The sequence below is a fragment of the Acanthopagrus latus genome, chromosome 3 (genome assembly GCF_904848185.1).
Source record: "Acanthopagrus latus isolate v.2019 chromosome 3, fAcaLat1.1, whole genome shotgun sequence".
Taxonomy (NCBI): domain Eukaryota; kingdom Metazoa; phylum Chordata; class Actinopteri; order Spariformes; family Sparidae; genus Acanthopagrus; species Acanthopagrus latus.
This window is the reverse complement of record NC_051041.1, coordinates 20,092,565-20,119,113: the sequence shown is the minus strand read 5'-3', so window position 1 is coordinate 20,119,113 and position 26,549 is coordinate 20,092,565. Positions and strand designations below refer to the sequence as shown.

Genomic DNA, 26,549 nt, shown 5'->3' with positions numbered 1-26,549 from the left:
ACAGCCAACCAACAGTCTTGGTTTGTTCTTCCACGATCAAATCTGATTTGGTTGAAATATATCCTCAATTCACAAAATAACATGTGAAAATATTCAGGCTCTACATGCTGTTTTGCCCGCTGCTGATATATGACCCATTCTCACTCCTTGGCAGCTAAGTACCCCCGCTGTCCTGGCCATAGTCATAGTCCTGCTTGGAGCCGCCGTAAATCACCTCCATCCTCACCCCTGGTCTTGAAGCTAGCATCTGTCTGCCTGATGTTACCGCCATGTCCACTAGGAGACGGCTGAGCCTGTTGACCACTGTGACTCCCTCAGTCATGCTGCGGTGTGAACAGACCTTCATCAGCTCGTGAGGCTACTTAGTTCCACAGCTAACTGAGCTACTTACTAACAGCCAGGCATGTGCACACATAGGCCCCAAGGGGTGCTTGAGCCCCTGCCCTTTTTTGCCTCGTATCAAAAAGTGCCCTTTTTGTATGTGTTTTTTAATGAATAAATAAATTCCTCTGGTACATAGGGATGTAAAAAAAACAAAAACAAAACACGGTCGTATAAAAACGCCATGGTTATTTACCATAGGGAGATTAGAAATACAAACAGGTAGAAGTAGATTTTACATGCTTTTTTGAGGTTCAGGTCCTGCGCTCACCAACAGCAGCATGACAAGACTTATGTGATGTCACATCCTGTTCCTTGTCGAACTTGGCCCTTTTATCCGATACAACCTGTTTAATGTTGTGGGTGTTTCTCTGGTGACATCACTGAACGGAACGTATCAGATTACATGCAGCTTCCTGTGGAGCCACAAAAGGCTTTATAGTACCTTATCCACACATGCAGTAGTATTCCCCAGGACCTGGAAACACACGTGTAATGATCACATGCAGAGAATGAGCCTACACGACCAAATGTGTGTTATTCCAAAAAGCTAAATAAAAAAAAAAATAGTGGAAAAGTATATGAAAGTTAACTTAAAGAGATAACAAAACATCAGATCTGAAAGAAATTGGTCACATATAACTGTTGAAATGTACTGATGGGTACCAGATAATTAATACTTGCTGCAGAGTCTCTGCATTAAAAAGGACACCCATTTAACCTTTATTTAAATAGAGTGGCCCACAGTGAGCAGACTTCTTTTGCTTGGCCACTGTGTGCATACAGGACATGTAAGGTGTGCAAACCAGCATAATGAATTGTTTTCAAAATGTCAAATCATGCATGTAGAGCAGAAACTAGTCTGTCAGCCAGCACTTTGTTGTAAAACCAGTTGTACCTTGGTCACCGTTGCTCTTCTTCTTTCTCAATATGCTTTGTAAACAGATAAAATGATTGTCATGCTAGTCGTGCAAAGTCACTCTGATAAACAGTTTCCCAGCACTCAAACTGAACAAAGACAAGGACCACGTACGAAGACACAAAGATCGCTCTCAGAGGCCAGGATTTTAGAGTGAAGATGAAACGATATGAAGAAGCAGATCCTTGGGTGAACTTTTCTGAAACCTACAATAGTCTTGGTCAGCAGTTGAATGTTTCGCAGGAGGGAACAGGGTTCAGCAGCCCCACCCACATGGTTTTCATATGATTCCTGAAGCTTTCTTTGATGCAAGTTGTCAATTTGAGCACAGCTGCACCCCAAACAGAGGCAAGACAGGGACTGCAAACTGTATCAAATACATGACAGAAATGTGGTTTATTGGCTCACACATGGATTACGTAACTGAAGTGTTGATTCAGGCAGCTATTCAAGCGCACAGCATCCGGAGTGCAGGGACAGACTTGGAGAAAGAGGAACAAAGAAAATGCAAATTGCATGTGAACAATGTGAATAAAGGCTGCTAAATTTTTCTACTCAGAGCCGCCTTCAATGTCACTCTTGAGCGTAGGGATACATTACATAGCTGGTGTCTATTACTTTCAGTGGAGATTTGATTGTTTAATTTGAGTGTCTGTGCCAGCACTCTGTGTGTGCAGGGGTGAGTGAGAAGTGCTGAGTCACTGTGAGTCTTCAACAGCCACTATCAGTATTCTGTGAACATGCAACAGGAAATCACTGAATCACTATACGAACACTTTAAGATAACACAATTAACTAAGATAATATTGACATAATCTGATGGATACAGATTATATAAGTAATGCTGGAATGTGGTGCTTATCTGAAGGCACATAAATAATTACCGCAGTGACAAAATCCCCATGAACTCTGTAATGACAACTACTACACACGTAAGGTGCAGTATGTAAGAATTGGCATCCTGTCTAAGGTCACCCAAAAGAAATCTAAATGGCAAAGTGCTGCTAGCTCTTAGCCAATTAGCTCAGTTATCCATGCAGCTAGTGGTCCAGACTGGGAGCTTGGAGTGATATGACAAGATGGGACAAACTGAAGCTAGCTGGTTAGCATGCTCTCTTCAGTAGACACATCTGCAACGCAACATGCAGACGTCTTTGACGTAACAAAAGCTGCCATTTCTTCGCATTCTGCTGATATTCATTGTGTAATGTTTTACACAACAATTTGTACAAATTGCACCTTTAAGTCACTGAGGGATCATAGCACTATACACCTACTGTTTGTTTTTTCATTTGTTTTCACCATGAAACTAGTATAGCTCTAACTTGTTGTTACCTGTTGCTATGAGTAACCATCAGTGCACAGATTTGCATTATTAATGTGTTGGACTCATGATGTGCACATCTGAGATCAAAGAGTAATAATACAGAGCAAGAGAAGTTACTCCTCCACATTTGACTCTGCCGATGCCTCTTGATCTCAACAGGTAGAGGAGTAATAATGCAGAAGTAATACATTTGCAGACTTTCAATATGAAGTAGTGCTGCCTTGAGTTAACTGACAGGGAAGAAGAGGGGTGGCCATGCAAGGAAAGGGTGTGAGCTATCTCAGCCGTCTTGAGTTACAGATCCTGGGTGATAACACAAAAATGGGATGGGGCTAACTTGCACCAATCAGGCGCGAACAGTCAGTTGGAGCTTGTTACATAACAGGAGTCTGCCACATTCCAGCTTCACTCCGCACTTCTTCCACCACTCACAATTTCAGCCGCCGTCAGCCTTAACACTTCACTCTGAAACCATGGCCAAGGACATGACTCTGCTGTGGGGCTCCGGCTCTCCTCCCTGCTGGAGGGTGATGATCGCTCTGGAGGAGAAGAACCTGAAGGGCTACAACCAAAAACTGCTTTCTTTTGAAAAAATGGAGCACAAGTCCGAGGAAGTCATGAAGATGAACCCCAGGGGACAGGTTAGTTAACTGTTACTCATGAATAATATATAATCATCTTACTGTGTCAGCCTGTTTTCTGATGCACACAATTTTTTATTTGTTTTAGTGACAAAAATTGTAGTCAAACATAAACTATTCATTCCACTCTTTCTTTGTTAAAGCTTCCTGCCTTCAAACATGGAGACAAGGTCCTGAATGAGTCCTACGCTGCCTGCCTGTACCTGGAGGTAAGAGCTTTGTTGTACGTAATATTTGATGCTGCCACCAAGGAGTTAATAATTAGAGGGCTCCTCGTGATCTGTGTTTAAAAATGCCTCTTAGACAAACATACACCCTACACCTCAGAGGAAAGGAAACCGGAGCTCCATGCAGCTGTTCACAATAGTTTCTCTTTTCATGTCTCCAACAACAGAACCAGTTCAAGTCCCAGGGAAACAAGCTGATCCCTGACTGCCCCACTGAACTGGCAATGATGTACCAGCGCATGTTTGAGGGTCTCACACTAAACCAGAAAATGGGTATGTTCACCCTGATGCTACACACATTGACCCCATAAGTCGTGCATATTAATGATATAATTACAACATGTGAGCAACTTAGATGTTGTTGTTAAGTTTCATCTAATGGCTTTATTACTCATCTGCCCTCAGGGACTTTAAGCCACATTGCTCTTAGCAACTGCTCCCTCCTCAAGAGACCTGAGTTGTTCAAAACAACTCCCATGCACTAATGAGCTGTGTATTCACATAATTGAGCCATGGCACCGTGCAACAGGCCTATGTGATGCATCGCTTAAAACAGGGAGTGATGTTGTAAGGTCAAATGTTAATCCCACAAAAGGATCACATGCTCAGACCAGCTTGCACGCGAAGCTCAAGTCCTGAGACGGCTCACTTCACTGGTTGAGGAGGGGTGCAAGAAGAAGAGAGCTGCTTTTCCAGTAATTACCATCAACATGTGCATAAATGGAATACATGAATTTAAGTGACTACTGTTCATTTAGGAACACTTTCGTCATTTGCTTAAATCATTTATTGCGACAAATGATATACAGTTAGGCTTGGCGCTGAAGGCTTCGCTCCAGGAGCTCCCCGACAAGCAGCATGCTAGGTCAATCTGAAGAGCGCAATGCATTCCCCCCCGCAGGGGCAGAGTCGAAGCAGCTAGATAAATTGAGCCATTTTAGACTCAGAATAAGCAGGTGGATGCTGGGGTGGTGGTGGCAAGCTTGCCGGTGGCTCCGATGTGCGTGCAGCAGTGTTGAAGGAGAGATCGGTGAATGACGGCTTGGGTTTAAATGGGCCGCCTAATTGGAAGAGTGAATGTGGTTGGTCGGAGACTGGTGCTGATCTGATCAGCTGGCTGTCAGCTGACTACAGCTGGGGCTTATGACTTCTGTGTCTTGCATGAACTTGTGCTTAGCTTCATTTTTTCTGAATAGGCTGCTTCAGACTTTATATGACCCATTTCTTCTGTCTTCACCGATATTACATGAATCCCTGACTGACTCCACCACGTGCTGCAAGAGACACAGAGCCAATTGGCCCACAAATGTTGGAGTGGCTGTTTCATGACTGTTTCAACATTTTTCAGCGGATGTCATCTACTACAACTGGAAGGTCCCAGAGGGAGAGAGACATGACTCTGCTGTGAAGAGGAACAGAGAGACTCTGACTGCTGAGCTCAAGCTGTGGGAGGGTTACCTGCAGAAGGTAAGACTGAAGATGATCAAATACTGGACCCTCAAGTAAATAAATGAATGAATAAATACAAATATATTATAAATATATAATATTTTCTGTCTTCTAGACTACAGGTGGTTTCCTGGCTGGAAAGACCTTTTCACTGGCTGATGTGTGCGTTTATCCAAGCATCTGTTATGTCTTCCATTTTGGGTACGTGGATAAAATGATTTAAAGCTTCTGAACGAAACAAATGTTGGGCCACAGACACAAACATTTGTTATGCATGAACTTGGGTACATTATAAACTTTTCTCTACATGGCAGGTTATGCGAGGAGCGCTACCCTAAACTAGCAGCCTACTATAACCGTCTGAAGGACAGACCCAGCATCAAAGCCAGCTGGCCTCCAACCTGGCTGGAGAACCCACAGAATCAAGATCTGCTGAAAGACATCTGAGATGCTGACACACTGGAACAGTTCCTGTTGTAAAATATGTAACCACTCCTTGTATTGCACTACTGCAGCTGGCAGCATTTCAAAGAAATTTGCATTTACTTTTACTGTGGTTTTTGACTTCCTAACACAATTTGGTTGAGAGTAAAACTGCAGATCATGCTGAAAATAAAAGCAATAAAAACTGACTTGCAGCTAAGTTGCGTTCTGGATTCATTTAAGTCCATTTTTAACCGGAATCTGTTGAACAGAGGTGAATTCAACAGGGAGCCATGATATTGGCTGTTTCTACACCAAGATATTTGACTATAAGCATCACAGTCCTTCACTGAAAGTTTTAATGCCATTTTATTTTTTTAAAATGGCATTAAAAGAGAAGAAGCAGGTACCATGTAAGCTGTGAAAATATTCAGTATTCTGTCCCACTCTCACTCCTTGGCAGCTAAGTACCCCCGCTGTCCTGGCCATAGTCATAGTCCTGCTTGGAGCCGCCGTAAATCACCTCCATCCTCACCCCTGGTCTTGAAGCTAGCATCTGTCTGCCTGATGTTACCGCCATGTCCACTAGGAGACGGCTGAGCCTGTTGACCCCTGTGACTCCCTCAGTCATGCTGCGGTGTGAACAGACCTTCATCAGCTCATGAGGCTACTTAGCTCCACAGCTAACTGAGCTACTTACTAACAGCCACAGCTAAGACAGCTCAGGCAAAGAATACATAGTGAGCTGCACTAAGCGCTTATACTGCCCCCTAAAGCAAATTCTTACCATTTCTCACAAATGACACCTTTGAAACTACTCCCTCACCTGCTTCTTCTCTGTGTGTGTGGCTGTGGGTGTGGCAGCAGCAGCAGCAGCAGCAGAGTGGCACACCTGAGTCAGATCATCTCGTCACCCACCGGCTTTATCTGCCTGGTCTCTCCACCACTTAGGTGACTTTTATGTCCCATATGGTGACTACACAGTGCTTCTCTCTAGTGTTTTCTGATACTCAGACTTTCAGTGTTTCTGCCTTTGCATTGATGCTTGTATATTTGTTGGCTTGTCTGCAGAAACCTCCAGCGGCGCTCTGCTCTGAGTTCTCTTCACGCCCTGCCTTGCCTGCCTACCTGCCTGCAAACCAGGCCTTCTCCTTCATTTTACCCTCCAGATATCACTGTTGGTACCATAAATCATTTGCTCACTGCTTCCTGTCTCCGTTCTCTGCATTTAGGTCCTAAAAATATAACCTCACACTTGACAACAGTACTGTTGTGACGTGAATATTGCATGATAAACAGTAAGGGGTCAATATGAGTTTGCTAAAAGATATATACAGCAAGCAGGTATAGCAAGAAAACAACAAAAGTAGTGCAGTAGTAAAATCATCAAGTGTTTTCTGGGGGATTGAAAATACAACCAAGTAGAAGTAGATGTGAGGTGTGAGCATTACCAAAGGTCAACACAGTTCCAAGAACATGTGCAGCTACATCCAAATGTTGATTTTAATCTGAACTCTGGAACTGACAATAGAGCCGATAGGTCAGAGTTTGTGTGGCACTTTTAAAATGGCTGTTTCAAGCCAATCATTGACGTGTCAAAGAGCTGTGCAAGAAGATCGTACATATTTAGGATTATAGAACCACTTCTTCTGCTTCACTTGTGCTCCAGGAATCTGAGAAGATGGGGATATGTTTGAATTTGTTGGGTCTGCTCTCCATCTGCAGCCTCTCCCTCAGTCAAGGTAAAACACACACTAAAGACACACTACAGGACTTTTAATGAAAGTAGATTGTATTCACTGCATGTGTTTTTGTATTTGTACAGGTAAAGGTGTTTCCATTTCCAGTTTTTCAGATTGTAAAACACAGCATGAGGTGGATGTGGATTTTCCGGGAACGGACATAACATTTGTCTACTCTCCTGATGCTGATCACTGTCAGCAGCTTTGTACCCAGCACCCGTCCTGTCTCTTCTTTACCTTCATCAGGGGTGATTGGACCAGAGATAACAGGTGTAGAACAGCGAAAAAATTCTAATTACACACAAGTCATGCTTCCTACTTATTTTCATAGAAAACGACCAGAAATCAGGAAGTGCTAGCTGCAAAACTTTTTTTTTAATCAAAGCAAACAACAAATGTTCTCAAGTACTTAAGTGTTTTTTTTTTGTTTTGTTTTTTTACAACTGTACATTATTATGTCTTTTTTAAAGACAACTAAAGTTAAACCCCTCCCAAAAAACAATCAAACTAAATCAATAACCAATGCCCCACTATGCAGGCACTTTTACTGCTACTTCAAGTCCACCACCACTGGAGAGCCAAGAGTTCGGACTCCACTGCTGGGTGTCACCTCTGGATATTCTCTCAAGCCCTGCAGCCCTGACCTAAGTAAGCATTCAACCATTTTAAACCACCATGATGACAAGTAGTTAATGAGTCATGCATGGTCACACTCTGCTTTACTCTCTATGTCTGTCTCCCAGAGCCTTGTCTGTCTCAGGTGTATCAGAATGTGAACCTCCTTGGGATAGACTACCGGAAGCTTTTCACAGCAGACTATGAGGAGTGTCAGAGAGCCTGCACACAGGACTCTGGCTGCCAGTTCTTTACCTTTGTAAATGAGCACACTCAAATGGAGAACATCAGGTAACACTCAATTTGCGAGGGAGCATAAAGATTGGACTTACTCTGAGTAATGGAAAAAGGTCTCATGGTCCACATTTATGATAAGACGTTTCTGAATTGATTCCCCTTGGGAGAAATTCACAGGTAACACAGCAGTACAGAGGGAAAATAAGTAGCAAGGATTAAAATAACAATTGAATACAAATATAATAAAACATTTTGGAATAAAAATATTGTCCTTATGTGTACGTGATGTGAGCTGTATATATGTATGCATGTATGTAAAAATAGATGCGACAGTGCGAATGTACAATGTGCAGGGATCTGCTTATATTAAATTAGATAACAATGTGCAAAAATGTGCAGGGTTCCAGAGATAATGTATAACTGCACAAACTGTGCCTAGTGCTGGAGTTAGAGACAATAGATAGAAAGTTAAAAATAGGAAAGGGGGATCGTGAGCTGCTGTGTCGGGGTGCAGTTGTTTACCTGAATATGCTGAATGACCAGGTTTTTCCATCACTGCATTTGTTTTTCTTCCCTGATGGCTCGGGCATATTCCACGACAACAATGCTGCGATTCAAATTGTGAACGAGTGGTTCAGGGAGCATAAGACATCATTTTCACACCTGGATTGACCACCACAGAGTCCAGTCCTTAACCCCATCGAGAGTCTTCCAGATGTGCTGGAGAAGGCTTTACGCAGATGTATGCAAGTCTGTCCAGAAATAAATAGCATGACAGTGCATAAGAGTATCAAAACAATGCCACAGGGAATGTGTGCTGTTATCAAAGCCAAAGGCAGTCTGACAAAATATTAGAGTGTGTTTTTTGTTTTTTTGGCTGGGCAGTGTATATCACAGAAAAGAAAGATATCACATTGTCAGCTTTTTATCATGCTGCTCTAACACAGGCCCTGTAGATCCATACTATGATGTTTCTTTTTCCATTTTAGGTTCATGTGCCACCCTTAAATTCAGCTGGAACGATACCAAGGCCTTCTGTTTGAACATTGCTGAATGTGATATCTGGATTCTCTCTCAAGATACAAACGGGTCAACAGTCGGACACAGGTAAAAATAAAAAATTCATAACATTAGGAGAAACACCCTGCAGGTCGCTGTGCATGCTTTCTTATTGTATTATCTGTGTTTCACACAGTGTGTCAGGGCAAGCTGTTCCCACGCAGTGACATCCCAGGAGGCAACATCATGATGCTGCCTGCTGCCTCTCCTGAACACTGTCAGGCACTGTGTTCCGCTCATCCACTGTGCACCTTCTTTTCATTTGTCAGGTAGTGTGTCTGTGGAAGTACAAACGTATATAGCTTCTTTCTCTCTCATACAAGTGGGCAAAGTTAAAATACAAGTTAACTAAATAAATTACAACTTGTAATTGGAAGATGGGTTATATTAACCTATTTGTTGTTGTAAAGGGACAGTTCCTCAAAGTGCATCACCCTAGAGTTAGCAAATGCTACTACCATTAATGTTTACAACCTACACTGTCACTGGCGAAAGCTTCTCTTTAATGAGTAGACGCACACTTCCTTCTGAGCAGTTGTGGTTGGGCTGTTGGGTAGAAAGAAAATAGTTCCTACATGACACTTCTTGCAACGAAGGTTTTCTTGAGGAACCAGGTCATAACTTCCAGAAAGAGACATTGCTGTTGAGTTTTTCAAATGCATTTATAGTGCCATCTAGTTTTACCACAGTTGAGGAAAGGCAGACATCTCTATGGCTGTCTACAAAACTCTAACTTGTTAAAACAAGAAAACAGCTGAAATGTCCAGACAAGCAGTTTTCGACACAATTGTTTCAAAGTCCCAGTACTGACAACTGCACTGTTTAGAAGCTAAAAATGATGTAATCACCTGAGCTGATACTGAAGGGCAGTTTCACCATTTCATCCACACAAGGCAATTTGTTGAGGCAGTCATATGCTCTGTTTGAAGTAGTCTCAAAAGGTCGACTTTAAACTTAAAATCTCAAGTTTCTTATGCACTCTGTATAGGGCATAATTAAACAAAAAATCCTCATTTATATACACTGTGTCATCCCCCCCCAAAATTGTATTTATTTAAATATTTTGATATATATCTCCTTTTTTCCCCTGCTTATTTTGCAGTAATGGGTTTCATTTTCAGCTGAAGAGCGATCAAAATTACCTGGTGATCAGAGAAAATGATGGAATCTCTTCTGGGCTGCCAGCACGCTTCTGTCAGCTGGATAACAGTATGCATGATTAATCAATACTAACCAGTCGGGACTGTTTTTGGTGTATGGATCAATTTTTTGTTCTTGATAACTGAATGTTTTCTAGCTGTCAGTGCCAGTCCATTGTCACTTATTTCGGAAAATATTTCGTCATCTTCTAGATGGATTGGCACATTATTTAACAATGAATTTGGTGATCCCCTAACTTTGGAGTTATTTAGCAGTGGAATTTGCTGCACACAATTTTTTTTTCTTATTCCCCTCATTCTTGGCTGACTACTTATTATTCATTCTCAGCAGTCAGAATAGATGTACTTTAATAATCCGTCTACTGAGAAATTCAATTTATTCACCTTTTTATTTCTGTTACATACACAGGCCAAAAATACATGAACACACATGCACAAATAGGATCTATACACATGTATTTGTGGAGAGGTGTTAGAGTGAGGGGGCTGTCTCATATGAGGTGATGAGAGCAGCCAGGGGTTTGGTGCCTTGCTCAAGGGCACAGGAATCAAACTGGCATCTCTCCATGCACCAGTCCACACTCAGAATAGACTGGTCCAAGCAGACCTTGATCCAGTAATCTTCCAGTCCTCCAAGTTCTGGCGGACTGAGCTAGAAATGGAGTACTGTAGACATTTAAGACAAATAATGATGAAATCAAATGATTTCTGAATAAAAACCCTGTGTAAGGAAGTTTCATCCTTGTCTGTGTTTACAAAGAGGCAACATTTTTCACTTCAGAAAACAAAGAAACTAAACCTTGGCCATGTTCCTCTAACACTGCATGTACAGAAAGTGACAGTCTTATGTCAGATTTGGGTCTTATTAGTGGCACATTTTTTTTATGTGTGCATGTCCCCCAGGTGTGTATAAACTACAGGTTCATTTTAAAACACAAAAATGTGAAATTAGCGGTTATCTTACAGGTGTTAACCATGAAAGACAAGTAATTATTTGTAACGGCTGAAAGAAATCCATGTCCTGCGACCCTTGTCATCATGTGAGCTAATAGTAAAAAGACTGAAATCATGCATGATCTGTGGTAGTCTAACTGTTTGTCTCTGTCAACAGACTGGGTAAAGGTGGCTCATGAGGACGCAGACTTCAGTGGTTCTGACATTCACTTTGTGCTGCTGGACGATGCTGCCACATGTCAGAGGACCTGTACTGGACGCTCTCTGCCAGTTCTACAGCTACGTCACAGCAGAATTCACTGACTCTGCTTACAGGTGAAGTATATTTAACACACCTTCATGTCTGTTTTTTTAAAAAAAATTTTTTTAAATCAAATTGTACAGGATCGCCACATAATGTGATGACAGGTGTATTCGTGCTGTTGAAATACAGATGCCATTGTTTTTGTGTTCAAGGCGCCGCTGCTACCTCAAGCGGTCCATCACCATGCCTGCTCCTCTTGATGTGGCCAAACTGGCCAATGTGGTGTCCGGATTCACCCTGAGGAACTGTGTGTCAGCACCCGCACATGTTTAACTAACGCTAAAAAAACACAACAAATATTCTACTAAAAGTTCAGCAAACCATCCGCTTGCTTCACACACTCGCTTAAGCACTCACACCCCCTTCCTCATGCTTCCTAATCGACCTGGTGGTTTAATTCTTCAACATAAGTCAACTGTAAAGTAAGCTGCAGATGATTTTTTCTGTTACCCCACCAAAAGATGGGCAAAATTCAGAGATTATTATAAAGCTACTTGTTTCTGTGCATTATTGCATTTAATAAATATGTCTAATATATGTACTGGAGTAATCTCTTCACAGACTTTAACAGGACTGGAAAAATAGAAGCCGATCACACTTTTGACCAGTGAGAAATGGGGGAAAAATGTTATTTACAGGTTGTAAAAGCCCAATTTCTACTTCATGTGGGAGGCACAGTCACTCCTGCAGAGTTTGATTTGATATTATCTATTAATATAACTATGAACTAACACAAGATGCACATCCTATCTTTCATGATCCCACTGTTGCAAATAGAAGAATTATTACATTGGTAAGCTTTGAATTTGATATATTTATGAAAATTTCAAGTACACCAGTCAATTTTTTTCAAATTAATAGTGGATCAAACACCTAGTCTACCATTCCTTTCAGCTCTACAGAGATTTTTAGTATCTTTCAACTCACTGTTTTGGATCTCTAGCAGCAACTTTACTGTTTCAGGTCATTGTCACTGCTCTTATCAGCTGTTTTGAGTTAAAAACTCAGCACCAAACAACTGACAAAGTCACCAACCATCTCATGGACATTGTTATGACCGCTATACTTCTTCATTTTACTGTCACAAACTCATCTTTTGTTGCAATAAATGATTTCCTACACATCACAATCACAGCAGTGAAAGGTGGAGGCCATATTGGATATTGGAAACAAAGTGCCTTTGCATGTCAAGTGGCATCCACATGAGATCTTGAAACCAATCATTTCCTGTAGAACTTTCAATTGTGTCGAAGACTGATGTTCTTCACTGTACTTGTCCATGGTTTTAATGTAGTGGCTGACCCGTATGTATTTCATTTTAGTTTCACATTAAACAATGGCTAAGTACGATGGGAAATTTTGGGCAAAATTGGACAATTTTGAAATTTAGACTCTTGGTGCATGAAAAAAAAATCATGAGGGAACATGCGTTTTTATACCAGATTACATGGCTAACAATCTAATAATTGTCAAAACATTCCAATCAAAACCACAAAAACTAACGTGATGGCGGCGCTAGAAGTAAAGCCAGTGGATAACAAAAAAGTCATCGGATTAATTATGTGGGAAACCTGAATGTCGGTATTGTTTGTGCCTGTTCCTTCCAGTTGATGCTGCTGTAATTCACAAGATGAAGTGAAAGCTTTGTCCTGCCACTGCTGGTGGGGATGGTAAATTTGAATCTAGTACTTTTTCAGATATTGCAGTCATGATGGTGGACTGAAAGTTCAACAGATGGACAGGCAAAGAGAGCAACAGAGCCATCCATAGAGCCATGGTACCTGTCACATTAGCCTGAGACTGTTTACAGCTACTGATTGACTCATTCCCAAGAGATAATAAGAGAAATGGCATCAACTTCCTTGCTATCTTAGACAAGACTTTCAAGGTTTACACAGAAAACGGTGCTAGGTTATGCATTGGGTTATTCTGATATTCTGTTTCATTTCTTATGTAGTTGATAAAAAAAAGAAAAAAACCCCTTATGAAATACAAACCTCCCTCAATTTAAACTACAAATAAAGTGCTGTTTGTGTTCCAGGTGGTGCTGCCATCAGAAACACATATCACACACCAATAAGATGTGCATTCGTTGTACCAGACAAACATGTTTAACATGTTTTTACATCTGCCGATCAAGATATGTAGTCACACTTTTTACATTTTTACTTTGCACTTGGGGCATCGTATGGTAAATGTGGTCACCCATACAAATGGTACAAACAAAAGCCTTAAAGTATCTAACATTAAGTGTACTTGAGTATTTAAAGTAGTTTTCTGGTAAACAAAGGAACTTAAGTATCAAAAGTAAAAGTAACAATACATTTGTACTGTCTGTATATGTGCAGTACACATATAGTCAGCATTTTTCTGATAATCGGAATCAGTGGTTTTCGTTCTCATCCCATTGTTAAGATCATTTACAAATGTGCTGCTTTGGCTCTGAGGCAACATGTAATCGACCAAGTAACTAGTTACTAAAGCTATCAAATCAGTTCAGTGGAGTAAAAGTACAATATTTACCATCAACAAGCAGTAGAGTGGAAGTATAAAGAACCAAGGAATCTAAATGCTTCAGTAATAGAACCTAGGTTGTATTTTATTGACTGTGATGAGTTCATCAGTATTTCCTCCACAAATATTAGACATGCATTTGCTGTTTTTTTAAGCTCTGCAGAAAGGAGCGTCTCATGTGTACCCAGTGTCTCTCCTGTCTCCTGCTAGTCTAGTTTTTATGTTTGTATTGTTGTCTTATCGCACAGCAAGTGTACAGTGGTCACTACCAGCCAATGACTGAATGTGTGAGAAGTCAGTCATGCTAATCATTCAGAAGTATAAATACATGAGTTGGATTACGGACTTTTAGACAATTCGTGCAGTTGGTGAAACATCTCGTCGGCTGCAGTTGTGACTGAAGAATCTCTCTGTCTTCAAAACTGAGAAGATGGGAACACATTTCATTTTAGTGGGTCTGCTCTTCATCTGTGGCCTCTGCCTTGGTCAAGGTAACAAATATACTGTTTTTTTTTACACTATGTAACCACATCTTTAGCTGCTGGTCTGTTTTACAACTTACTCGCTTACCAAAATCTATTTAACAATGTCTGTATATGTCCAGGTAACTGTGTCTGTGTTTCTTTCTCTGTTTCTTCAGAATGTAGACGGGAGCTTCTGGTGAATGTGGATTTTCCCGGAGCAGACATAAAATCTCTCTGGTCTCCTGGTGCCGAGCACTGTCAGTACCTGTGCACCCAGCACCCCACCTGTCTCTTCTTCTCCTTTATTCGGCCTGACTGGACACGAGATAAAAGGTGCACCTTCTAGATTTGTAGAAGAACATAGAACATTATATGATTAAAGATCCTGATCAATCCTTGATGAGAGATTTAAAATAAATTAAACTCCTTTCTGTTGCTGGAGTTTTGCTGCATTTATTTGTCATGAAATTGTTTAAATAGGGCCCATCTGGGTTTACACTCCAGTAAATTCAGTATTATTACAAGATAAAATTATAATTGTGTCCATTATTTGATCAATTTCTTGACATATTGGGTTCTATATCTGAAATATTGGTGTTTTCATGTATTCATTCAGACTGGCCATTAGGAGCATGACGGCGAGTCATGGCAGACAAAAAGTGTCTGCAGTTCTTGAGTAAATGTACTGAGTTACATTCCATCACTGCAGCTGCCATAAAACCACTGTCCACTTACATCAATTGTTTGTTGTCAACTGTCTCTCTCTCCACCAGACAGTTCTTCTGCTACCTGAAGGCCACTCCCTCCGGACGGCCCAAACATCAGCATCCTATACTGGGCATCACCTCTGGCTTTTCTCTTAAACCTTGCTACCCAGATCCACGTAGGCACATGACAAAATCTAACCATGGTGGTAAAGTTAATTATCGATGATTTATGGTGAGACTCTCCTTAATTTTGTCCCATTTCCCCCTCCAGAGCCTTGTCTGCCTCGAGTGTATCATCACACCGTCTTCCATGGGCGCGATTATAAATCTTTGTTCACAGCAGACCATGAGGAGTGTCAGAGAGCCTGCACACATGATCCTGACTGTCAGTTCTTTGATTTCGTAAAATCAGGCTTCCCACATAAGGGGTCAAGGTAAAGAAAGTTAATTGTTTTATACTGGCTCTGTAGTCACTCTGTTGGTCAGTCGGTCAGTCGGTCAGTCCACAAAAGTTTCCTCAGCGACAGCTTTTGTCCTAAGAGACTGGAGCACAGGTGTGTTTGTGAAGGTGTGTTTTCGTGTTGGTGTCAATTATCTAAAAGGGGAAGTGGCCTATAACACAGTGTATGTGTATTAGTGAGGAGTGTGTGAATTTGACGATATGCAGAAGTGAATTCTTGCTGGTGTTTTCCATCTGTTTTCTGTGTCTCTCCGGAGGACTCGCCTTCGAAGGCTGCAGACCCTGAGTTTAGACACACAAATGTGTATTAATGAGCAGTGTGTGAATTTGAATGTATGAACAAGTGAATTCCTGCTTGTGTTTTCTGTCTGTTCTGTGTGTTTAGGTACAAGTGTCACCTTAAATACGGCTGGAATATACCAAGGATACCTATAATCATACGAAGTGCTTCACGAATATCTGGTTTCTCCCAGAGAATACAACACACTCAGAACTTTGGCACAGGTCATCAAACACTCAAAGGTAAGAACATTATTTTTAGCAACATTCTGTTGCTGTTGTGAATGTTTTCTCACTGTGCTGCTTCTTTCATTCAGCATGTGAGGGAAAGCTTTTTCCACACACAAACATCCCCGGGTTCGACATCGATATTCTGCCTGCTGTCTCTCCTGAACACTGTCAGACATTCTGCTCCGTCCGTCCACTCTGCACCTACTTCTCTTACATCAGGTAGACTGTGTTGTCATTGGTGCTGTACAAAGCAGCAGCAGCAGTGACAACAGGTGAGGGTCCCTGACCTGCTGTCACTGCAGCTGATGTAGTCGTGTTGAAATACAAATAAAATGCTTTTGAAATCAAAATGATTGTATTGAAAACATTTACAAGGCTCTCCTGTTTATAGATGTATGTAGTATGCAGCCTAGGGAACAATCATTGTCTTAGTTTCGATCTTAACAGTGGTTAGTTGTGGGTTTGTTATGTGATGGGCCAGAAAATATTGAATGCACAATGCAATGTCTCAAGAGAGCTTGCAGACTTAAGTTAATTTACCCAAGTCACCTTAGCCATAATCACTACAGTATCCCGCCCTCTGCTATGGCGTGCTAGCTGGCGTCAGAAGCACAGTTAATGGAAAACTGACATCTTTATGTCTGTGTACTAAGAACTAAGGCTTTACTGGGTGATGAAATACTTCATAAAATTAGTTTACCAAACTAACTATTTAATGCTATTAGATTATGTTACGTTGGATGAAAAAGCTCAGATTTTACCCACCAAATTGACTGACAGGATCTGTTACACTGTTACTATGCTGATCGGTTTGAACACTCGTCTCTACTTTGTGTTATCTTAACATTTTTTACCCACAATGTCTCACAATGTTTTCAGCCATACCTTTAAATGTTACCTGAAGAGCAATCCACATCAAATGGCCCGCACTGCTGCAGCAGGAATCACATCTGGGTTACCAACACGCTTCTGTCAGCCCAATAACAGTGTGTAACACATAAATCATTCAACATATGTGTTCTGTTTATTTTTAATGTGAGTTTCTGTCATCAACAGCAGTCTGACCCTCTTGTTCTCTGCTAACAGACTGGATCAAGAAGACTTATGTAGGAATCGATTTCCCACATTCTGACATTCGCAATTTTATAACGGATGGTGTTGAGTCCTGCCAGAGAACCTGTACTGAGGATCCCAGCTGCCAGTACTTCAGCATCGTTTCCAAGTACAGTATCCAACATAATTCAATGTGTATAAATCATGTAATACTTAGAACTTTATCCTCAGATGTTACTGTAGCCCCATTTAGTAATTTTAAGGGTGGTGTTTTTTCTGTATTTTCCATACAATCCATAACGGTACATCACTGATGATGCTGATGTTGATTTTGTGTTCCAGGCGCCATTGCTTTCTCAAGCGTGTCATCACCATGCCTGCTCCACCTTCAGTCAAAAAAGAGGCTCATTTAGTGGCTGGCTTCTCCCTGAGGAACTGTCCGTATAAAGCTACCTGAATCAATCCATCAGTGGAATCGACAGATAATCAGTGTGACCAACATCAGTGTAATCCATATCTGATCAATGTAATCAATATCTAATCACTGTAATCAACATCAATGTAATCCATATCTAATCCAATAAAAGATTCAGCATCAAGCTCTCTTTGTAAAGGACTTTATTTTCTTGAACACTTGAGATGCTTTCTCTCACCTCGTCACCTCATGTCTCATTACTGACTCTCTCCCTTCATATTCATTCAGTTTGGGCCAAAGCTTCAGTTGTTCCCTAACCTCCACCTTTACCTGCCCACCCATGAGTCCCGTAGATGGAAAAGCATTGCACTGCCCTTGCAGCGCGTTTCTTGTTGCAAAGCTAGACAGCCAGTTAACACTGAGAGATCCTCCAATAAACAGACAAGGCTTGACTTTTCTTGTAGTTTACTGTTCTCTGAATCTCCTTTGTTCTTTTTTGTAAAACTGAAACATTACAGAAATGTGAACACATATTAGCACATAAACAACAATATATACAGCATTATGTATGTCCACACACATGTCTATGTCACACCGAATGTTAGCTTACTACTAGCAAAACATGTTCAAACTAAAACGACAGAAAATGTCTGAAACCTACTAATAAGACAAAACATCCTTAACATACCTCTACTTAAAGACATTGTACTTACAGACAAATAGTCTCCAAGGCAGAAGCGTGTAGAAAAAACACCCAGCAGGAATACACTCCAGCACTGACTTGTTTAGCTGCTCAACTGAAAAATGTGTCTGCTTGACTGCTGGATTAAAACTGACCAGTAGATGGCAGTGTACAACACTAAAGGTCAATGTAAATAAAATATGTTTTTAACCTTTTAACCTTAGCTTGTTTATGAACTTTTAACTTATATTCTATCATGCCGACTAAACTTTAACGGCAGCACAAGCATCTTTGTCCCAGCAGCTCTGCCTTTGTCTCTGCACTTGTGCAGTTTTGACAGCAGAGGTCACTAAACTATATGTTGTGAGGACCGCAGCAGCCTTTGCCATGGACCTGTGTACGTGTGTCACAGTTTTTTTTTTACACTGACAGTATCCACCTCACATCTGCCACTGCAGTCAAACACTGCATGGTTCGGTGTGTGTCTCCCAGCTTTGTTGCTGTAGCAGTGTATCCGCCTCTGCTGCTCTCAGTGTCTTCAGTTCATTAATTCTGTAGGTCTACATTTAGTCCTCCACTGACAACAAGCAATACAAACAAAACATGAACTCAAATTGTTACAACCAGAGGTGCGTATAGTGATGCCTGGAGCAGTTGGTACGATGTCAACTTATGCCCCACAGTTTTTAAAGTGGCCTATCCAGCAAAGAATAAATCCCTTGTGTGAGAATATGAAGTCACTGAACTTATGCTGCTTGACCTCAGGGAGAAAGGATGATTAAAGGATATGTTCACCCAAAAATAAAATTCAGTCATTATCTACACATACCAAGAGAAAGTCAGATGTTTAAAACAACAATAATATGTCTCCATATAAGCAGGTATGCAATTAAGAATATATCAAATCAAGGAATTTTTGGACTTTAACTTGTCACCTACCCTGGGGTTCAAAGCAAAAGTAGTCAGTTCCCTGTTACACAGCCTGAAACATGTCTGAGCAGGTGTACAATGTGCCATTGATCTGAAAAAGCTGTTTTCCTTGTACGCAATGAAATGCAAGACCAGCACTTTTATTTATATCCAATGCGGAATATTTTTCTGAAAAGGTCATTTTTGTAGAAAAAGTAAAAATGTTGTGTTGTCAGATTTAGCTGCTTAAGTGTGGATGCACATGTCTAGTAGTGGACGAAGACAGCAGCTCATGAGCCAAATCCTGCCTTCCAAGAAAAATATTTGGCCTCTAGTGAACCATCAAAATTGGACTTTCACAGTTTGCATTAAGGGTTAGTGTTGCTACAAGCCATAATAGCATGAAGCTGTCTATACTGATGGGTCATCTCCAAGGCCTAACAAGAGAAATGTCATCAACTTCCTTGCTATGACAGATTGTTCTGTATTTGCTGATCGATGCCACTCTGCTCATTGATAATCTGCAGTTATGTTTGTTGGACTTTCTGGTTAAAAAACAAAACAAAACAAAAAAACATATTAAGGTTCACACCGAAAACAGTGCCAAGTTTTGCACTGGGTTATTCTGATATCCTGTTTGATTTCCAATGTGGATAAAAGCATCTGATGTAGTTACCCTGAAGTTGAAATACAAATAACGTGCTGTTTGTGTTCCAGGTGGTGCTACTATCTGAAACATGTCGACACATATCACACACCATTAAGATGTGCATTCGTTGTACCAGCAAAACATGTTTTGCTACATCTGGTGATCAAGATATATAATCCAGGACATCTCTACAGCGCTACAGTATTTTATTATAATGCTGTTTGTGACACTTTGTACCTTTAACAAAAAATTGCAGCTTTTTACGATTTGGATATCACACTTTGGCATCGCTGGAAAACTTACCCAAAAGTCATGCTTGAGGAAAAGTAAAGATAGCTTGCATATATATCTAACTTTGGTAAATGTGCTAAAGTCACCCATACAAATAGACTTACTTAAAATGTCTGATATCAAGTGTACTTGAGTACACAAGTATTTTTTTTGGTATACAAAGGAACAAAAGCATCAGACGTATAAGTTAAAGTAATATATACATATGTCCTGCATGTATATACCATCCATCAGCTGATTATCTCATTCAGTATTCAGGATTGTTCTCATTTCCAGAATCAGTGTTTTTTAATTTGTTATCCCATTGTTGATAAGATTATTTATGACTGTCCTACTTGGCTCGAGACAACATGTAATCTACCAAGTAACTAGTTACAGTTATCAAATCAATTCAGTGTAGTATAAATACAATATTTACCATTAAAAAGCAGTAGATTGGAAGTATAAAGAACCAACTGCTCCTGAGTCAGGAACCCAAACACTCTTCTGTAAATGCCATTTTGAGTCACGTCGATGAGTACAAACTGAATTAAAATCAAACTGGGTGTTGATGTCAAATAAAAATCTAGATCTGTGCTACTGTGCATGGATACAGTGACTTAAGCTTTGGTCTTGTCCTTCTTTAGATAATATCATAAAACCCAGATTCCAAGAATTTGCAACACTGTGTAAAAAATCAATATAACAACATTTGCCTGGTGTTATGTTGTTTTGGCCGTTTACTGCCGTTTAGAGGGTGCATTATTCAGATGGCAAGATGCGCCTAAACAAGATGAAAAAGTTTTTTAAACAGTTCTGATGGAGCTCAAGATTTATCAGGAGGACAGCTGCTTTACTCCAAATAATTCTACAAAACTGAACCTGAACTGTGTGTGTGTGTGTGTGTGTGTGTGTGTGTGTGTGTGTGTGTGTGTGTGTGTGTGTGTGCCTGACCTTCTGGATGTGTAACATAGATCATTAGATGATTTAAGATCCTGACCGATCCCTTCAGTGGAATGGGAGATTTAAAATAAGTTACGCTGCTGTGCCCCACGCATAAATGTGGAAATGTAACTGCAGTGATGCACTTATTGTTTGTTTCTGGAGTTTTGCTGCATTTATTTGTCATTCATTTTTCACCATTACAGGTACAGGTTTCCACCCTCCCACCTCTCACCCACTATTAGCACTTTAGACTAGTAAATTGTTAAAATAGGGCCCATCTGAGTTTACCCTCCAGTGAATTCAATATTCTTACAATGTAAAATTACAATTGTGACAATAATTTAATCCATTGCATGATGTTTTGGGTTCTGTACCTCATATATGCTGGTGTTTTTATGTATTTCTTCAGACTGGCCATCAGGAGCACTGGGAGTAATGCTACTCTGTTGGGTCTCTAAGCTGTTACACAAAAACAAGACGTTAGAACATTGCGTGAAATATAAATATACCATCAACAGGTTTTCGAGGTGTTCCTAAGCTTGTAATTTCCCTAAACAATTGTGTGTTTCACAAAGTGCTGAACCTCGCCTCATCTTTGCTTGTGAGGGACGGAGCCTTTCCAGGATGCTTCTCTGATACCCAATCATGATACCATCACATGTCATTCCACAACCTTCCCAGTTGCTGTCCCAACAGGTCTGAAACATTCCGCTGAAATCAAATTCAGAATAAGAATTTATTGACAAAAATCAACAAAGTCCACTTTGAAAAACATTAAGTAATGGAACCTAGGTTGTATTTTATTGACTGTGATGAGTTCATCAGTATTTCCTCCACTAATATTAGACATGCATTTGCTGTTTTTTTAAGCTCTGCAGAAAGGAGCGTCTCATGTGTACCCAGTGTCTCTCCTGTCTCCTGCTAGTCTAGTTTTTATGTTTGTATTGTTGTCTTATGACACAGCGAGTGTACAGTGGTCACTACCAGCCAATGACTGAATGTGTGAGAAGTCAGTCATGCTAATCATTCAGAAGTATAAATACATGAGTTGGATTACGGACTTTTAGACAATTCGTGTAGTTGGTGAAACATCTCGTCGGCTGCAGTTGTGACTGAAGAATCTCTCTGTCTTCAAAACTGAGAAGATGGGAACACATTTCATTTTAGTGGGTCTGCTCTTCATCTGTGGCCTCTGCCTTGGTCAAGGTAACAAATATACTGTTTTTTTTACACTATGTAACCACATCTTTAGCTGCTGGTCTGTTTTACAACTTACTCGCTTAATAAAATCTATTTAACAATGTCTGTATATGTCCAGGTAACTGTGTCTGTGTTTCTTTCTCTGTTTCTTCAGAATGTAGACGGGAGCTTCTGGTGAATGTGGATTTTAACGGAGCAGACATAAAATCTCTCTGGTCTCCTGATGCCGAGCACTGTCAGTACCTGTGCACCCAGCACCCCACCTGTCTCTTCTTCTCCTTTCTTCGGCCTGATTGGACACAAGATAAAAGGTGCACCTTCTAGATTTGTAGAAGAACATAGAACATTAGATGATTAAAGATCCTGATCAATCCTTGATGAGAGATTTAAAATAAATTAAACTCCTTTCTGTTGCTGGAGTTTTGCTGCATTTATTTGTCATGAAATTGTTTAAATAGGGCCCATCTGGGTTTACACTCCAGTAAATTCAGTATTATTACAAGATAAAATTATAATTGTGACCATTATTTGATCAATTTCTTGACATATTGGGTTCTATATCTGAAATATTGGTGTTTTCATGTATTCATTCAGACTGGCCATTAGGAGCATGACGGCGAGTCATGGCAGACAAAAAGTGTCTGCAGTTCTTGAGTAAATGTACTGAGTTACATTCCATCACTGCAGCTGCCATAAAACCACTGTCCACTTACATCAATTGTTTGTTGTCAACTGTCTCTCTCTCCACCAGACAGTTCTTCTGCTACCTGAAGGCCACTCCCTCCGGACGGCCCAAACATCAGCTTCCTATACTGGGCATCACCTCTGGCTTTTCTCTTAAACCTTGCTACCCAGATCCACGTAGGCACATGACAAAATCTAACCATGGTGGTAAAGTTAATTATCGATGATTTATGGTGAGACTCTCCTTAATTTTGTCCCATTTCCCCCTCCAGAGCCTTGTCTGCCTCGAGTGTATCATCACACCGTCTTCCATGGGCGCGATTATAAATTTTTGTTCACAGCAGACCATGAGGAGTGTCAGAGAGCCTGCACACATGATCCTGACTGTCAGTTCTTTGATTTCGTAAAAACAGACTTCCCTCATGAGAGGTTCAGGTACATGAAGCTCATTGTTTTATACTGGCTCTGTAGTCACTCTGTTGGTCAGTCGGTCAGTCCACAAAAGTTTCCTCAGCGACAGCTTTTGTCCTAAGAGACTGGAGGTCAAGTGTTTATGTCAAGATGTCAAATATCTAACCCTAACCCAATAACATAATGTATGTGTATTAGTGTTGAGTGTGTGACTGCATGCACAAGTGAATTCCTGCTGGTGTTTTCCATCTGTTTTCTGTGTTTAGGTATAAGTGTCACCTTAGATTCAGCTGGAATATACCAAGGATACCTATAATCATACGAAGTGCTTCACGAATATCTGGTTTCTCCCAGAGAATACAACACACTCAGAACTTTGGCACAGGTCATCAAACACTCAAAGGTAAGAACATTATTTTAGCAACATTCTGTTGCTGTTGTGAATGTTTTCTCACTGTGCTGCTTCTTTCATTCAGCATGTGAGGGAAAGCTTTTTCCACACACAAACATCCCCGGGTTCGACATCGATATTCTGCCTGCTGTCTCTCCTGAACACTGTCAGACATTCTGCTCCGTCCGTCCACTCTGCACCTACTTCTCTTACATCAGGTAGACTGTGTTGTCATTGGTGCTGTACAAAGCAGCAGCAGCAGTGACAACAGGTGAGGGTCCCTGACCTGCTGTCACTGCAGCTGATGTAGTCGTGTTGAAATACAAATAAAATGCTTTTGAAGAACTACGGCTTTACTGGGTGATGAAATACTTCATAAAATTAGTTTACCAAACTAACTATTTAATGCTATTAGATTATGTTACGTTGGATGAAAAAGCTCAGATTTTACCCACCAAATTGACTGACAGGATCTGTTACACTGTTACTATGCTGATTGGTTTGAACACTCGTCTCTACTTTGTGTTATCTTAACATTTTTTACCCACAATGTCTCACAATGTTTTCAGCCATACCTTTAAATGTTACCTGAAGAGCAATCCACATCAAATGGCCCGCACTGCTGCAGCAGGAATCACATCTGGGTTACCAACACGCTTCTGTCAGCCCAATAACAGTGTGTAACACATAAATCATTCAACATATGTGTTCTGTTTATTTTTACTGTGAGTTTCTGTCATCAACAGCAGTCTGACCCTCTTGTTCTCTGCTAACAGACTGGATCAAGAAGACTTATGTAGGAATTGATTTCCCACATTCTGACATTCGCAATTTTATAACGGATGGTGTTGAGTCCTGCCAGAGAACCTGTACTGAGGATCCCAGCTGCCAGTACTTCAGCATCGTTTCCAAGTACAGTATCCAACATAATTCAATGTGTATAAATCATGTAATACTTAGAACTTTATCCTCAGATGTTACTGTAGCCCCATTTAGTAATTTTAAGGGTGGTGTTTTTTCTGTATTTTCCATAAAATCCATAATGGTACATCACTGATGATGCTGATTTTGGTTTTCTGTTCCAGGCGCCATTGCTTTCTCAAGCGTGTCATCACCATGCCCTTTCTTGTTCATATCCACAAAGAGGCTCATAGAGTGGCTGGCTTCTCCCTGAGGAACTGTCCGTATAAAGAACTTGAATCAAAACATCAGAGTTATTGACAGATAATCAATGTAATCCACATCTAATCAACGTGATCAACATCAGTGTAATCCATATCTAATCAATGTAATCAATATCTAATCACTGTAATCAACATCAATGTAATCAATATCTAATCAATGTGATCAACATCAGTGTAATCCATATTTAATCAATGTAATCAATATCTAATCACTGTAATCAACATCAATGTAATCCATATCTAATCCAATAAAAGATTCAGCATCAAGCTCTCTTTGTAAAGGACTTTATTTTCTTGAACACTTGAGATGCTTTCTCTCACCTCGTCACCTCATGTCTCATTACTGACTCTCTCCCTTCATATTCATTCAGTTTGGGCCAAAGCTTCAGTTGTTCCCTAACCTCCACCTTTACCTGCCCACCCATGAGTCCCGCAGACATCTGAAATCCACAGTCCACACCCTTCAGCTGACGTGTTTTCTGTTCCTAATTTCTAATATGTGACTATTCAGTGCACAGCGCTGCTGTTGCCAGTTTTATATTTTACATGGAATTGTGCACTTGCTCTTCAGAAGAGTTGTTTAATTACTCTGTCTGTGCTGTAAACAAAGGCAGTAAAACAAACTTCATGTTCCCCCCTTAAGTGATTATCCACAAATCCCTTTTATAACCCACTTTAATAAAGAATATGTTTCACAGAGCTCTGCATAAGGGGAGTAATGATATTAAATAATACATGGATTTCTACGTCATGATACTGTGTCACATGTATCAAAGTTATCTCTTCAACAGCATAATTCAAGTTTGGATCCCTGATCTGGAAAAGCATCTTTGTCCCTGCAGCTCTGTCTTTCTCTCTGCACTTGTGCAGTTTTGACAGCAGAGGTCACTAAACTATATGTTGTGAGGACCGCAGCAGCCTTTGCCATGGACCCGTGTATGTGTGTGTCACAGTTTTTTTTACACTGACAGTATCCACCTCACATCTGCCACTGCAGTCAAACGCTGCATGGTTCGGTGTGTGTCTCCCAGCTTTGTTGCTGTAGCAGTGTATAAGCATGTCTCTTGAGTATGTCACTGATGTGAAAAAGCTGTTTTCCTTGTCCACAATGAAATGCAAGACCAGCACTTTCATTTATATCCAATACCGTATCTTTTTCCAAAAATAGCCACCCCCCCATAAATGTCAGTATAAATCAATATACATGCATGTATCGTGTAAATAAAGGTTGCCTTTGTTGGGCAGCCCTACACAAAGCAGCTGCTCTACTGTGATGTCACAACTGCAGCCTCATACTGTAACATAGGACATACATTCATGTATATGACTCATGAGTATTATTACAAGCTACTGTAATGCTTGCAGAAAAATTACATATGTTTTAATTTACAACCCTAAAATAAATTCTCATTACATTTTATTCCCAAAGAAAGACACCCCAACCCAGACACATAGACCTGCGCTGACACTGTGCTTTTACAGCCTCAAACAATACAAAAAAAGTCCAGGTTTTTATTTTGCAAAGTAAGGGAAAAGGTCAGTCACCCACTGATTTTAATCTGGACTCTGCCAGTAGCCCTGAGGTTTTGTGACAGCTGTTATTTTCGGCACCAGGTCAGAAAAGCTTGCAGCTGCACGTGGCACACCTCGCTTAAACTAGTGA

General features: G+C 40.6%; 3 protein-coding genes and 1 pseudogene across 3 annotated transcripts; all 4 read left to right on the top strand.

Annotated features, from left to right (window-relative positions):
* The first annotated feature begins 3,017 nt into the window (after window positions 1-3,017).
* LOC119017176 (glutathione S-transferase A-like) lies at window positions 3,018-5,587 on the top strand. Its single transcript, XM_037093670.1, has 6 exons — window positions 3,018-3,268; window positions 3,412-3,477; window positions 3,663-3,768; window positions 4,844-4,962; window positions 5,060-5,145; window positions 5,259-5,587. The coding sequence occupies exons 1-6, from the start codon at window positions 3,101-3,103 to the stop codon at window positions 5,389-5,391; spliced, it is 678 nt and encodes a 225-aa protein (XP_036949565.1). The 5' UTR covers window positions 3,018-3,100; the 3' UTR covers window positions 5,392-5,587.
* A 116-nt stretch (window positions 5,588-5,703) lies between these two features.
* Window positions 5,704-12,815, top strand: LOC119017035 (annotated as a pseudogene).
* Window positions 12,816-14,261: 1,446 nt separating this feature from the next.
* Window positions 14,262-17,769, top strand: LOC119017175 (coagulation factor XI-like). The gene is made up of 9 exons (XM_037093669.1): window positions 14,262-14,443; window positions 14,593-14,749; window positions 15,190-15,299; window positions 15,395-15,557; window positions 15,969-16,105; window positions 16,180-16,312; window positions 16,973-17,079; window positions 17,180-17,315; window positions 17,489-17,769. Exons 1-9 carry the CDS (start codon window positions 14,383-14,385, stop codon window positions 17,601-17,603), a joined length of 1,119 nt encoding a protein of 372 aa, XP_036949564.1. The 5' UTR covers window positions 14,262-14,382; the 3' UTR covers window positions 17,604-17,769.
* Window positions 17,770-22,079: 4,310 nt separating this feature from the next.
* Window positions 22,080-25,148, top strand: LOC119016942 (coagulation factor XI-like). Its single transcript, XM_037093318.1, has 9 exons — window positions 22,080-22,222; window positions 22,371-22,527; window positions 22,968-23,077; window positions 23,173-23,335; window positions 23,578-23,714; window positions 23,788-23,920; window positions 24,272-24,378; window positions 24,479-24,614; window positions 24,788-25,148. The coding sequence occupies exons 1-9, from the start codon at window positions 22,162-22,164 to the stop codon at window positions 24,921-24,923; spliced, it is 1,140 nt and encodes a 379-aa protein (XP_036949213.1). The 5' UTR covers window positions 22,080-22,161; the 3' UTR covers window positions 24,924-25,148.
* Window positions 25,149-26,549: the final 1,401 nt, after the last annotated feature.

Bases quoted from the DNA above. Each gene is read 5' to 3' on its own strand.
- LOC119016942 (XM_037093318.1), top strand. From the start codon at position 22,162: ATGGGAACACATTTCATTTTAGTGGGTCTGCTCTTCATCTGTGGCCTC. The intron at 23,078-23,172 runs GTAGGCACATGA...TTCCCCCTCCAG, and splicing joins ACCTTGCTACCCAGATCCAC to AGCCTTGTCTGCCTCGAGTG. The intron at 24,379-24,478 runs GTGTGTAACACA...CTCTGCTAACAG, and splicing joins CTTCTGTCAGCCCAATAACA to ACTGGATCAAGAAGACTTAT.
- LOC119017176 (XM_037093670.1), top strand. From the start codon at position 3,101: ATGGCCAAGGACATGACTCTGCTGTGGGGCTCCGGCTCTCCTCCCTGC. The intron at 3,269-3,411 runs GTTAGTTAACTG...TCTTTGTTAAAG, and splicing joins AGATGAACCCCAGGGGACAG to CTTCCTGCCTTCAAACATGG. The intron at 5,146-5,258 runs GTACGTGGATAA...TCTACATGGCAG, and splicing joins TGTTATGTCTTCCATTTTGG to GTTATGCGAGGAGCGCTACC.
- LOC119017175 (XM_037093669.1), top strand. From the start codon at position 14,383: ATGGGAACACATTTCATTTTAGTGGGTCTGCTCTTCATCTGTGGCCTC. The intron at 14,444-14,592 runs GTAACAAATATA...CTGTTTCTTCAG, and splicing joins TGGCCTCTGCCTTGGTCAAG to AATGTAGACGGGAGCTTCTG. The intron at 16,313-16,972 runs GTAGACTGTGTT...CAATGTTTTCAG, and splicing joins ACCTACTTCTCTTACATCAG to CCATACCTTTAAATGTTACC.